At 45.4% G+C, this 14,344-nt stretch overlaps 1 protein-coding gene across 2 annotated transcripts in view; it reads left to right on the top strand.

The window, feature by feature from the left end:
* The first annotated feature begins 11,449 nt into the window (after window positions 1-11,449).
* The window catches only part of SPHKAP (SPHK1 interactor, AKAP domain containing), a 114,870-nt gene continuing 111,975 nt past the window's right edge, over window positions 11,450-14,344 (top strand). For both annotated transcript variants that reach the window (XM_006119883.5, XM_006119884.5), the window contains exon 1: window positions 11,450-11,580. In XM_006119883.5, coding sequence (XP_006119945.4) covers window positions 11,465-11,580 — 116 coding nt within the window. In that variant the 5' untranslated portion in view covers window positions 11,450-11,464. The remainder of the gene's footprint in view (window positions 11,581-14,344) is intronic.

Below are 14,344 nucleotides of genomic sequence, written 5' to 3' on the forward strand. Positions count from 1 at the left end.
AGAATGTATCCCATCATATTTAAGAAGGGGTTTATTAGTGGATAGAAAGCTGAGATGTGAAGCTATAGTGCACTAGAGTGCCATGCACTAACTGTCCATGTGGACCCTAGTGCCACACACCAAAAGCTCCCTAGTGGGATCTGACCTTCTATTTGAAATAGGAATTTTTAGTACTTGTCGGCGGGACACACAAGGCCTATCAGCATGTGGCACACTAGCGAGTTGCAGATTTACACCCCGGCTTGCTACATTCTACCTCTCCATCTAGTGGAGCCCAATGCAAACTTCAGAAGAGTTTCACAAATTTACCATAGTTCTCTTTCATGGAGAGCTGGGCAGCAGAAAGCTGGGATTCGTAAAAAAGTGTCAGTCGATGCCTCCTGGGATGCTAATAGTAATGACATGGATCCTGTTGATTTAATGACACTGCACAGCTGGACTCATTTTTGAGAGTAGTAACAGTTAGGTACCAAGGGTTGGTTCCCCCTACACCAGTTTTACAATCACTTAACTCCATTCATTTCAATGTCACAGCTTATGATATACACCAGTGTGAGGGAAACCTACTAGATGTTAACTGAGAGAAGGAACCATATTGTGATAATCTATTATGTGCTATTCTTGGAATTAAAGATTCTTCTTACACAATTATTTCAACACACACAAAATCTATTTATAGATTCTTTGACTTTCAGCTGTCACTGAGGACCAGATGCCATAAAGTGCTGAGCACCTTAAAATTCATTCAAACTTACCAACCACATAAGGCACTATAAATACCTTTAGTTGAGGTCCATACATATATAGCATGGTTATTTAACAATGTAGTTAAATCACTAGATCATCACACTATGAACAAAATAAGTGATCATAAGTGCTGTGGCTTATAAATCACAATCATGTTGACACATTTGAGAGAGGTAGCCATCTTAGTCTGTTTCAGCAAACACAACAAGGAGACTGGTGGCACTTTAAAGACTAACACATTTATTAGGGCATAATCTTTCATGAGCTACCACTCACTTCCTCAGATGCTGAAGAGAGAAAGAGAGAAATGGGAGTGTGACATCAATGTTAAGTAAATCAATGGATGTGGCTCACCTCCAACAGTGGTGAGAATGCGAGAGTACCCCAACGGGAAATTATCTATTGTAATGGGAGAACCATTCCCTGTGTCTAATTAGACCTTGATTCAGGGTGTCAAATTTGCATATGAATTTCAGCTCAGCAGTTTCTCTGTGCAGTCTATTTTTGAAGGTTTTTTTGCCTGATACCGTTCAAGTCCAAAACTGTGTGTCCCAGGAGGTTAAAGTGCTCCCCTAACTGGCTTTTGAATGTTGCTATTCTTATTGGCTGATTTGTGTTCATTTATTCTTTTACGAGGAGACATTCCAGTTTATCCAATGTACATGGCAGAGGGGCATTGTTGGCACAGGATGGCATATATTACATTAGTAGATGGGCATAGGAATGGAGCCTTTGATGGTATAGCTGATGTTGTTAGGTTCTGTGATGGTGTTACTAGGATAGATGTGTGGACAGAGTTGGGTTTGTTGCAATTAGGGATATGAGCATGTATGGTTAAGTGTATGTTCATGGTTATGTGAAACCACAATCCCCTGCTGCAGGGGGAGGGAAAAGATGGGAACTGGTGCAATCGGAGCTGCCTGCCCTTCTCCCCCTCTGCCTCCCACAGAAGCAGCAGCACAGGGTGGAGCTGCTTCCCTCTGAGCATCAGCTCCTGCAGAGCCAACAGCTCCCCCACCATGTTGCTGCCTCAGATACATGGGCAGCAGTGCAGTGAGTTGGAGGGTTAGATGGGGGCTGGTGCTTGCAGGGAGCATTCCCTCTTCCTCATATATATGCATATATATGCATTGTAACATCCCCAGTTGCAATGTTGACAATAATCATAAGATTCTTTGAAACTGGCACATTTCCACTTAATGATTTTCCTATTAATAAATAAATAAAAGTGACTTTCTTTTCCTGTGATGTTCTAGAGAGTAATTTAAGTATGTGCTGGCACTTGTAATTTTTCTTGGAAGAATTAATTTGTTCTATAACCTATTTTACACTACCCTTATTCACATGAAAAAGCTAACATCAAACTTTAAAATTGGTTGTGTCCATTCTCAATTTGTGCAAAATGACTTTTGTGAAAAATATGAAAGTTGAAAGGATGGACTGGCAAAAAAGACAGTATAGAGGATGCAAATTAAGACACTTGCCTTTCACCTGTGGAGATCTCAGTTCAATTCAGCCCTTTAGAGCCCACATGAGCCATGGGTCGCACATGCGCCATGAAACATTAAGTCAAAGGAAAGACTCCCAATGATTTTAACTGAATTTTGAATCCGACTGTATGAAATGGGATAAGCACAATTATAGGTGGTGAATGTTTGTGTGTGTATATGTGTGTGTGTGTATGTGTGTGTGTGTGTCTGTGTGTGTGTGTGTGTCTGTGTCCATACCATCTGGAGTATACTAAACATATCAAAATTAAAACTCACTCTTGTCCTAAACACTTAAGCAGCTGAGTGTAACTTCACTAGTAACATACACTTAAAGGCTGGTAAAATATGCACATCTATCTGCACCGGGTCAGAAGGCAACAACTGTAGCAAGTGACTAAATAAAGGGAAATTACACAACCTGATTAATAAATTCTGCAAACATCTGAAGTAATAAATTGTGCCTGGTGATCAACTACACATGTAAACACTAAACTATACTATCTGCAGCAGTAAGCAAACATTTATTTAATGAATACTGAACAAGAAAGATATAATATGGACAAACAGATACAGTAATCTCTTTTAATGGACCAACTTCTATTGGTGAAAGACGTTTTGATCTACACAGGTCCTCCTTCAGGTCAATTTTTAAAAAAGGCTTGTATATCTTAAATTTGTATAGCTTCACTGGTAACTTTTTTTGCAATTTTATTTGGAAGTTAGTAATTTGCATGCATATTTCTGGTAAACAGACAAAATATAGGCATCTGCAAAAGTGTACACAAATTCATTATTATTTAAATCATGGTAGCGGCCAAAGACCCTGATGAGAATGGGTGCCTCATTGTGCTAGACATTGCATAATGTATATATACAGTTCCTGATCCAAAGATTTTACAAATCAAGGTCTCTTTTATAAAACATTATGAACAACTTTGATTGTATACATAGTACTATTATATACAATGATAAGCTCTTGTCTTGCTAAGAACTTGTCTGCAGCTAACTCTGTCAAGACTATCTTCCCTACCTGGATTATTATTTTTTTTTAATGAGGGCTTAGATATTACATAAATTGGTAAAATCTAGAGGAAATTCACTGGCTATGCTAAATCCTTAGACTGTGCATTCTTTCTAAGCTCATGAATTTCCATGATCTCTAATTAGAGTGACCAGAGGTTCCTTTATAAAGGGACAGTCCCATATAATGATATATACCTATCTCATAGAGCTGGAATGGACCTTGTGAGGTCATTGAGTCCAGTCCCCTGCCCTCATAGCAGCACCAAGTACCATCCTTGACAGATTTGCTGCCCCTCCCTGATTGGCTCCCTTGAGAATTGAACTCACAATCCTGGGTTTAGCAGGCCAATGCTCAAATCACTGAACTACCCTTCCCCCACTTAAAAATGGGCATTTTGTTGTATATTTCCTGCCCTCCCACCCCATCAGTGCTGGTGGGTCCTATTGCTGGCCAGATCCCTGCTTACCAGTTGCCTGCCCATCAGCGGAGGGTCCGATGGCCAATTGTGAAAGTGGATATGCAAGCTGGTGGCGGGGTAAAGGTGCAGCATGTGTGTGGTCAGCTGCTCCTTCTGTTGGGTCATCAGTGCAGCCCTCGTTGTGTGCCAATTGATGGTCAGAAGGGCCCTGCCCCTGTCCCATTTCTGGCTGGCATTGGCTGGTTAAGGCTAAGTGCTATGAGCTATGGAGACAAATGTGTGTAGGCAGGCGACATGCAGTGGCTAGTAATGTGTCATCTCTGCTGTCCACCTATCAACCCTTTATGTGCTTCCCCCTATTGCTGTCCTCTCTCGGCTATGACCTTTCAACCACCAAGGCTGTGTCCAGACTCCATGCCTCCGTCGACGGAGGCATGTAGATTAGCCAGCTCGGAAGAGGGAAATGAAGCCGCGATTAAAATAATCGCGGCTTCATTTAAATTTAAATGGCTGCCCCGATCTGCCGATCAGCTGTTTGTCGGCAGATCGGGAGAGTCTGGACGCGATGCCCCGACAAAGAAGCCTTTCTTCATCGACACAGGTAAACCTGGTTTCACGAGGCTTACCTGTGTCGATGAAGAAAGGCTTCTTTGTCGTGGCATCGCGTCCAGACTCTCCCGATCTGCCGACAAACAGCTGATCGGCAGATCGGGGCAGCCATTTAAATTTAAATGAAGCCGCGATTATTTTAATCGCGGCTTCATTTCCCTCTTCCGAGCTGGCTAATCTACATGCCTCCGTCGACGGAGGCATGGAGTCTGGACACAGCCCAAGAGGGGCTCGTCCCATTCCCAGCACTGTGTAGAGAACAAGCCCCTGGTCTGAGTGCTCAGCTCACCAATGTCCTGTCCTTCCTCCCCCTACTGGCTGGGCCAGAGCCCTGAGAAAGCCCAGACCCTCTGGCCTAGGGCACTGGCCAGGAGGAGCCCCAGAAGTCAGATTCCCTGGGCACTGGTGGACTATGCAGCCTTAAGGTTTCTCTTCCTGCCCACACTGTACCGGGAGACAGGCGGCAGCTGGGTTATGTCAGTAGCCAGCAGCAGGCTGGAGATGTTAGCTGCCTTTTAGCTCTCTTGAAGGCAGGAAGGGGCAAGTTGCTTCCAGCTTAGGGAAGGGTGGGGAGAGAAGATGAGTTCTGCAAACACATGAACCAGATCATCTCTTCCCACCCCCTGTGATGGAAGCATCCTCTATCCCTTCCCTCCTGCACGATGGAGAAAGCTGCTGCTAGCCACATTCTTGTGTGACCCTGACAGAAATCTGAGAAGGGCATGTGACCCCCTGTGCCTCCCCCGCAAATTGCCTCAGGAAGATGCAGCACCAGAAGCCCAGCCAGACATGGAGGGTAGAGAGCACAGGGCAGAGAGGGTTGAGTCAGTTGGTCACAGCCCTCCAGGTCAGAGATAAATGGAAGTGTGTGTGTGTGTCACCTTTCCCCATGTGTGAGTGGCAGCATAGGAGCATTGTGTCACTTCTCCTCATGTGAACCCTAAAGATAAGAAGGTAAATAAAAGAAATACAGTGCAGCTGTATTCCTTTTATCAGAGGGTCAATCAACTTGATGTTAACTTGAATGTTTTATTATAATTCTGAATGCTTGCTGTTTAACTTACTTGTATTCAAGCAATTTTACCAGGTGTTCCTGTGCTCGGTACATGGGAAAATGGTCACCCTATCCCTAATGATGACTGTGTCCTAGATGACAATATGTTAATGCAGATGGAGCCAGCTATCCTGGCATCACAATGTTTTTCCTGTTGTCTATGCATATCTGGAAGCTATGGGGCGAACATGCTGTGGATGACATATTGCTCTGAATGAAAAAGCAATGAGTGATAGTAATCAGTTTTGTGCTGTCATATGGCGACCAAGGAAAGACAGATTTTTAGCTTGTCTGCTAGCACTCTCAAACTACTGGAGAGGAAAAAGAGAAGGGACAAGCCAGGGCCTGCTACCTGCTTTAGAATACAGAGTTCAAGTGATTTGGCTACCTGCACAATAAGAGAATGAGTCAATAGTAGGTTGTGAGGAAGTCAATAATAGAGAAAAAAGTAAATGGTGCTCTCACAGAGGAAATAAGTGAGAGAGACGCTGCAAGGATGGATAATAGTGACTTGGAACTAGTGATTGTGCCAGTCAGATTCTTGAAGAGGTGTTTTCATAGGGTAGAGAGAGCCAAATAAAAGTATGACAAACGGCTGTCTAATGGAATAAGAAAAAGGAGAAGAAATCAAATTATAGGATAGGAAGGATGGTTTGAAATTGGTTCTTAGGATGTGATAAAAATCAAATAGTGTAATCTCAAAGCAATCTACTGGAGTAAGAGGAATGAGTAGTGTGTCATGAGTCTGTGTGATGGAAAAAAAACGTTTGAGATGGCCTCTTCTGAAACAGAGGCTAAAGCAGAGAAGATCAGAGGAAGAATTCTCCCTCCTCCCTCTAATTTGGGGGCACTTTGCTTCTCCAGAGCTCTTACTCCTCCTTGGCTCACGAGTGATGACACACCAGGGCAGAGCCTGAAATGAAAGCATCAGGAGAAACTGGCTGAGGAAACTCTGGGGCCTCCTGCCTTCAGTCCATAGAAGGAGCTACCGCAGTCCTACCTGACTGACAGTAAAAGAAATGACAGAATGGCAGCAGAGGGACAAATCTTCCTACAGAGTCATCCTTTCCCCAAGGTGGAAAGGCAAAATCTCCCTGCTGGTGTCTGAAGCCAGGAAGTAGGAATGTGGGAGCTGGGGGTAACAATTCCTGATTTCAGAGAGGTGAAAGAATGACAGTACAAAAAGCTGAAAGACCGGGAACGAGAGAGATGCAAGAAGGAATAAAGAGAGGCAAAAGAATATGGTACAGTTTCAAGAACTAAGGAAAGCAATACACATGTATTTATGGAAAGGAACACATCATGGCTTAAGGGGGAGATAGTCTGAAATAATCAAACAGAATTAGAATGGCCTTAGGCAAGTCTGAGTCTTATTTCCCACCCATCCCCATCTATAAAAGGAGGGAGAGTTTATAAAATATTCATAACATCCTGGCAGCCCAGTGAGATAAGTGAATGTTTAAGGCGTTATTTTAACAAAATCAGAGAGGCTTAAAAGTGATTGTTCATAATGGCAAGAAAGTGAATGACAGACAAAAGGAAAAACAAAAAAAACCACAAAAACAGACAAAAGGACACAGGAACTCTAGGGGCTCGTCTACACTGGCCCCTTTTCCGGAAGGGGCATGTTAATTTCAGCTATCGTAGTAGGGAAATCCGTGGGGGATTTAAATATCCCCCGCGGCATTTAAATAAAAATGTCCGCCGCTTTTTTCCGGCTTTTAGAAAAGCCGGAAAAGAGCGTCTACACTGGCCCCGATCCTCCGGAAAAAGCGCCCTTTTCCGGAGGCTCTTATTCCCTATCTTCTTCATGCCAATGTACAGTTCAAGTCTAACCATCCTACTGCACTGAAACATTCTGGATGAACACGCATTGAAAACCAAGCATTGAAACAAACAAACAAAAACCCACACCAAATAAAAATCCCATCAAATTGTCTTAAAAACTATGAGGTTAAAAAAAGTTGGGTTCTTTTTAAAAATTTTGAATTTTGAGGCTTTAAAGTTCACATTTTTTAAAAAATATCTCCTTAATTATAAGGGCCAGAAACCTTTAAATAATTCTTACTTAATCACATAATACAAAGAGTTGGGACTTCAAGAAGACACACTAAAATATCATCTGATTCACAATAAAATCATGAGCTGGCAACGTTACATGGAATCTGTTGGAACCAGACAATGTTTTGCCTCAACCTTCAAATTCCATGGCATTAACGCAGAACAAGTATTACAGCACTTACTGTACCAAAAAATGTGGACCCTGATGTAGTGATCCTTTTACACCAGATAAATCTGCAACCAATACCCTGTTTCAAATTAGAGAGGTCCAGAGAAGAGCAACAAAAATGATTAAAGGTCTAGAAAACGTAAGTTATGAGGGAAGACTGAAAGAATTAGGCTTGTTTAGTCTAAAAAAGAAAAGACTGAGAGGGGACATAATAGCAGTTTTCAAGTCTCTAAAAGAGTGTTACAAGGAAAATGGACAAAAATTATTCTCCTTGGCCTCTGATGATAGGACAAGAAGCAATGCTTAAATTGCAACAAGGGAAGTTTATGTTGGATATTAGAAAAAACTTCCTATCAGGATGGTTAAACACAGGAATAAATTGCCTAGGGAGGTTGTGGAATCTCCATGACTGGAGATATTTAAGAGCAGGTTGGATGGACATCTATCAGGGATGATCTAGAATGCCATGAGGGCAGCGGACTGGACTTGATGATCTCTCGAGGTCCCTTCCAGTTCTAGTATTCTATGATTCTATATAAATGACCAATTGTACAGGTTTTAGCTGATGAGCAGGAATTGATGCATGGAACACAAACATCCAAAAATACCCAGATATCAATTGGGAAAATAATATGGCAAAACCCAATTTCCAATATTTCATGGAATATATCATGGATACCTAGTCTAATTTCTTAAACCAAAAAGTTAACTATGGGAACAATCATTTTAGACTTGATTCTAACTAACAGGGTGGAATTGGTTGTGAATTTGAATATTGAAAGCAATGTGGGTGAAAGTCATTATGAAATGGTACATTTTGTTATGCTAAGGAAAAGAATACGTGATTAATGAGCAGAGCCATCTCATCAATAGGACGGTTTGGGGTTGCCACCCCAGGTCTAGCACTTTGGAGGACCTCACAGTAGCCACCTCAACTGTCCTCTGGATAGGATCAATGTTCCCTCTTTTTCCATCCTTTTGCAGAGCACATTTTATGTTCACCAAGGTATGTGTGGATGTGCACCACCGAAATAAACACATACTGCTGGCTGTGGGTGTTCTGCCAATCAGCTGGTGGAATGTGAATCTCTCCTGGGTGGCCACCCAAGCATTCAGCTTACAGGGAACACTGGACAGGCCCCAAGGATACCTGGGGAATTATTGGTGGAGCTGAGCAGAGCTGACTAGGGCCAAGGTGAGAGCTGCGATGCTTTACTTCCCACCACCATGGACAAATGGAGCGATCTGGTTGGGAGATGGTGGAGCAAAACAGACTGCTAGGTCCACTCCACTCCAAAACAGACTGCTAGGTCCTGTGTCTCCTAGAACCATGGGAAGTGTGGGGCAACATGCCAGGCCCTCTTGTAATCTCCTGCCTAATGCCTGTCAGGGAAGGGTGCTTCAGGGAAGGGGTGGAGTGGGGGCAGGACAGGTCCACATTTAGGGCAAGTCCACACTACGGGGCAAAGTCTATTTTATGCAACTCCAGCTACCTGAATGAGGAATGTTGGACTGTAACCAAGTAACGATTTAACCAATAAGCTGATGATTATTGGTTAATGGTATCGGTTACACTCTGCCAACTACAGGGAGGTGGCTTTGCTGCAGAAGAGCAGGGCTCCCAGTTCTACTCCCGCAGAGGTGGCCACCCAGGTCACAGGGAGAACTAAGGCTGCGAGGGCTGGCAACCCTGATCCTGGGGAGGCTTTGCTGTGTGCTCCGCAGGGTAAACCAGGGAAGAGCCCACGGCATGTAGCTGTATAACCACTGAAATTTGCAATGGTAACAGAATCACCTATTTAACTGACTTTTAACATCACTAATGTGAATATCATAGCTAGAGTTAATGTACCTCAAGTTGAATTACTGAGCGGTCTCTAGTACATGGGGGTCAATGAAAGAAACGCTCCCATTGGCTTCCCTTATGTTTCTCATTCTAATGGAGCAGTGGTTCCCAACCTTTTTTATACCGCAGACTGGCAAACCCATTCACAAACTTCTGACGGACTGGTTGCATAATAAATACGCAAATAAAATGTTAACAGACAGCTTCAGCTGCAGCAGCCACCCGCCACATGGTGGCTACCGAAGCTGAAGCCAGCTACTTTCCAGAGGCTCAGGAGGCCAGGTTGTAACTAATCCTGAGCCCTGAAAGCTGCTATGAACAGCTGGCTTCAGCTCCGGAAGCCACTGTGGACCAGCAGCCAGCGGTTCACAGGCCCGTGGTTGTGAACCGGAATCAACTAGAATAGTTGGCAGTCAATTTAGAGCAGGGGTGGGCAATAATTTTTAATGGAGGGCACTTCAAGAATTTGATGGGTGATCAAGGGCTGCACTCTTCTCTGATATTAATGGAGGAAGTGCAGAGTCTGGAACGGAGGATGGGTTTAGAAGGGACCTCGAGGTAGTGGTTTAGGGTGCAGGCAGAGGTGCAAGGTCCGGGAAACAATGAATGGTCTGGGAAAGGGTTGTGACCAGGGGAGGAGGTGCAGAGGGTTCAGGCTGAGACCTAGGACAAGAGAGGGTCTTGGAGAGAGTATGGGTGTAGGAGAGGCTTTTAACATGGAGGAGGGGTGTAAGAGGAGGAGCAGAGTCTGGAAAGAGGTTATGACCTGGGGCAGGTGTGCAGAGGATTTGGGTTGTGACCTATGGCAAAAAGTTGGGAAGAGGAAGGGGGCTGAGTGCCAGGAGTGGGCTCTGGCTGGGAGGCACTTATCCTAGGCAGCTCCCAGCCAGCTGCCCAGGGTGTCTGCCAGGCCCTCACATGCCGCTCAAAACAGTCAGCTGTGGGGATTTTGTGTACTGCCTGTGCCACAAGCACAGCCCAGGCACTCCCATTGTCTGGTTTCCGGCATGAAACCTCCTCTCTCAGGGCAAGCAGAGATGAACATGGCTCCCACAGCTGGCCACTTTGAATGGCATAAGGGGAGGTGGGTGCAGCAGGCAGGGAGCCTGCCAGAGGGGTCCTGCTGGGCAATGGATCACTGTGGGCCCAATGGATCACCGTGGTCCCTATTTTGCCTGTCCCTGATTTAGTCTTCACTAAACCCACTAACTCAAGCCCCTGGAATATATTGCTGCAGCACCACTCCCGGGGAAGTATAGACAGCCCTCAGTGTACAGTAGAGCACAGGGGTTGGTGACCCAGAGTTTATTCTTCCTGACTCTTAATACCTTTGCAGAGACAGGTGTAGATGACTGGATGCTTCTGGTCAGGAAGGAATAGCAGTATCTATTGCTATTTTACTGTTTGAGAAGATGGGAGGTCAAAGGGTGGTAGGATCCAGAAGGAACAGTAATTGTATTGTTTCCAACGTATATGCATTGATGTCCTAATACTGCAGCATCTGCCTTTCCCTAAAATTTATTTAGGATGCTTGAGTTTGTATTAAGAAAAATTAGGTGGATTGCGGAGGATCCTCGTACCAGGTAGACATTTTTGCAGCGCCAGCTTACCACGGAGTCTGGATATCTCGGTTTACTTAGTAGAATTGGGAGGAAACTGGCGTTAAAACTTGGCAAGCTCCCGCTGTGACTTGCCCAGAGGCCGGGGATGCATCGGGGTCCAGATGTAGCCCCAGGAGGAAGAACTGCTGCTCCTGCTTCCCGCTTCCCGCTTGTATTGTGCAGTCTGGGGGCTCCGGGCCCGCCGATGCCAAGCCGCAGGAGGCGGCGCGTGCCAGAGCCCGAGGGCTGGGAGCGCTGGCCCGGGGCCAAGGTGCCCGCAGGTCCCGGGGCCGGAATCTCTTGCTGCAGAGGGAGCCGCTCCCTGGCCTCTGTGACCCTGCCCCGCGCGCCGGTGGCACCTGGCGGGAGCGAGGGGGGCGGGATGCGGGGGGCCGGGCTGGCGAGCGGAGGGCGGAGCGAGGCGGAGCCGGGCTGGAGCAGTGCGATGGCAGCAGCGGAGCGCCCTGCGCCCTCGCTCTTCCCCGGCCACCGCCAGAGCCCGGCGCTCGCCTCCTCGCCGCTGCCCGCCATGGCCGCCCACTCCCTGCTGAGCGTCCCCAGGTAGGAGCCGGGCCCCCGCCCCCAGCCACAGGCGAGCCGGCCCCCGGGGGATGGGAGCGCGGGCCCCTGGCTCTGCTCCCCAGGGACCTGCGGGCGCCCCTGGGGCGAGGAGGAAGGGCAGGCGGCTCGGGGCGCAGCGCCCGGCCCCGGGGCAGGCTCCCCTCGCCCAGCGCTTTCCCGCTCCCCCGGCGGAGCCTCCTTCGGGGAGGACACTGCGGAGCGAAGCCCGCGGGGAGCGCCGACCGGCCGGTGTAAACGGGCTGCGGGAGCGGGGCTATCGAGGCATGAACCCGGCGACGGAGCGGGGTGCTCAGGGGGATGCCAGCTGCCCAGCGCAGCACTGCCCGGTGCTCAGCCCCCCCGGGCTTGTGTCGCTTCCTTGCCCCCGGCTCTGCCGGTAATTGCTCAGAAGGACCTGGGTGGGGGTTCTTCCGAGAGCCCCACAGAGCTGGTGCTAGGTGCTCCGGGCCTTGCAAAAAACTTTTGCTGCGAAGGGACTCGCCAGCGCTGATAATTAATAGCAAAGCATTAGGGGGCTCTGCTTCGGAGGGGTTGAAACCTCTTCCTTCCTGGCCAGGGCGACGCTGCCTCTATAAAAATAGCGATGCAGAGACTGAAAATTAACTCGTCTGGGAAACGAGGATAGGGTGGTAGAGAAAAATCGTACTAGAAGCTAGATGGTAGAGAAAGTGGGACATTAGACATTTCACCCTAAGGATGCAGTGGGAGGAAGGCTTGTTTAACTATCTGCGGTTTGCTTTTAATAGTGGTTTTCCAGGAAAGCACCTCTCCTGTTCGAATAGGGGTTGGGAATCTAAGGCCAAGGGGGCAGATGCAGCCCCCAGCTTACCTGAATTTGGACCTCGAAACTCAGGGTTCCCCCCAGCATTAGGGAGCCTGCACTGGCGCTTTGTCTCCTCCCCCCCATTCCTCCCCCATGGCTGGAGCTACTAGCCCAGGAGCCTCTAGACTTTCTCCTTCTCAGCCTATAGGGTTAGGTGTTTTATTTCCTTGTTTCTCACTTGTGTGGCCCTCTGATTCATTTACCTGTGGGTCAGCAGCCCCCGACCAAAAAAAGGTTCCCTACCCCTGCCTGTTGGAACATGATTTTCAGTCCCTTGTAACAGAGCTATGCCAGAAATGAAATCTTTATCATTTCTATAGCTATATTATAAAATTAAATGCTATAAAATGAAGTGTCATCAGATTCTATCATGGCCTTCATACTTAAGAAAATAGATTAGTGGCAAAACCAGCACATAAAAGTTGTAGCATATGTAACTGACTATTAATCATCCATACAAATTTGTTTTTTAAGCTAGTAATATTCTGACAGATTTGGAGCTGTCTGCATTTATTTTACAAGTATGCTTTTTTTAGAAGAATAATTCTCACAATATACAAAATGATTAAGTAAAACAAATGGTGTCTAGTTAACAAATAGAGATCAAATGAGGGACAATTTAGGAAGAAAATATGGGTAGAAGTAACTGCATGCAAAACATTAAATTGCATTTGAACATTATACTAAGTACATTTTTTATTATCTGAATACCTTTATGTACACAAAATCTAGAGATCAGAAATATAAGGGGCTTTTAAAAAAAGATGTAAATTTAGTACGTTGGGATTTCGGTTAAATGCTTTTTTATTTCTAATGTTTGATTAGACTTAAAAATTGAATGGTAAATTAATATTAAAATCAGTGTTAAGGTTAATGGTTTCTCAGAGAGCAATAAAAACAAGATGATATCCTACAGGCTCTCTCATTCCCACTGGACAGCATGTGTGCCTGTCACACTCATTTTATAGTACTAGAAGAAAATGTAAGTACAGCACTCTTTAGCTGTCTCAGTCCCAGCGTTTTAAATAGGAAATTCTCATTTACACTATCAGCTGTTCAAAAATTCCTTTTCTCAGAGAAAAAGGATATAAAAAGGGAAAAAATAAGGGATGTAACAGGCTTCTCAGAGCAATCTTCAAAATGCAGTTAACTGTCAATTCTTGGATTATAGCATGCCAACATACTTTAAATGGTGTAAAATACATACTACTAGAGGTAAATGCATCTAATCTTTTAGCAATGAATACAATGGGTTTTGCTTTGCCTTTAGTAAAGAGTTCTAAAGAGAACTAAAGTTAATGCTTATGTTTAGAGTGCTTGCAGGTGAAAGAAGGAACATAGAAGGTGATAACTAACATGTGGAAGGTGCTCACTGATCTCAGCTTCCAGTGACTTTAATGGGAACTCTTGGGCTTCATCTACACTGCAGGCTTCTTGCGCAAGAAGCTTTTTGTGGAAGAGATCTTCCATAAAAACTTCTTGTGCAAGAGCACGTCCACACTACAAAAGCGCATTGATTTTGCACAAGAGAGTGACCAGACTTCATGGACACTCTCTTGAAAGAAAGCTCTTATTGCTATTCACAGAATAGCCTCCAGAGCACTTCTGCTTTTTTGATTGGCTCTTTTTGCGCAAAACCTCCTGTTGCCTGTCCACGTACCTTTTTGTGTAAGAACTCTTGTGCAAAAAGGAGTTATTCCTCATAGAAAGAGGAATACCTACATCGCAAAAACCCCTCTCTTCTTTTAATTTACTGTAAATTTACTTGCGCTTGAGGTGTGGATGCTCCTCGGGTTTTTGCGCAAAAACCCTTGTAGTATAGATGTAGCCTTGGTGAATAATAGTTGCAAGAACAGGGATTTTGCCTTTATTTTAGTACAGAAGCTTGAAGTAAACAACTTGCTTTAATTTTATGACAAA

This window comes from Pelodiscus sinensis, chromosome 10 (genome assembly GCF_052426305.1).
Source record: "Pelodiscus sinensis isolate ZL-2025 chromosome 10, ASM5242630v1, whole genome shotgun sequence".
Taxonomy (NCBI): domain Eukaryota; kingdom Metazoa; phylum Chordata; order Testudines; family Trionychidae; genus Pelodiscus; species Pelodiscus sinensis.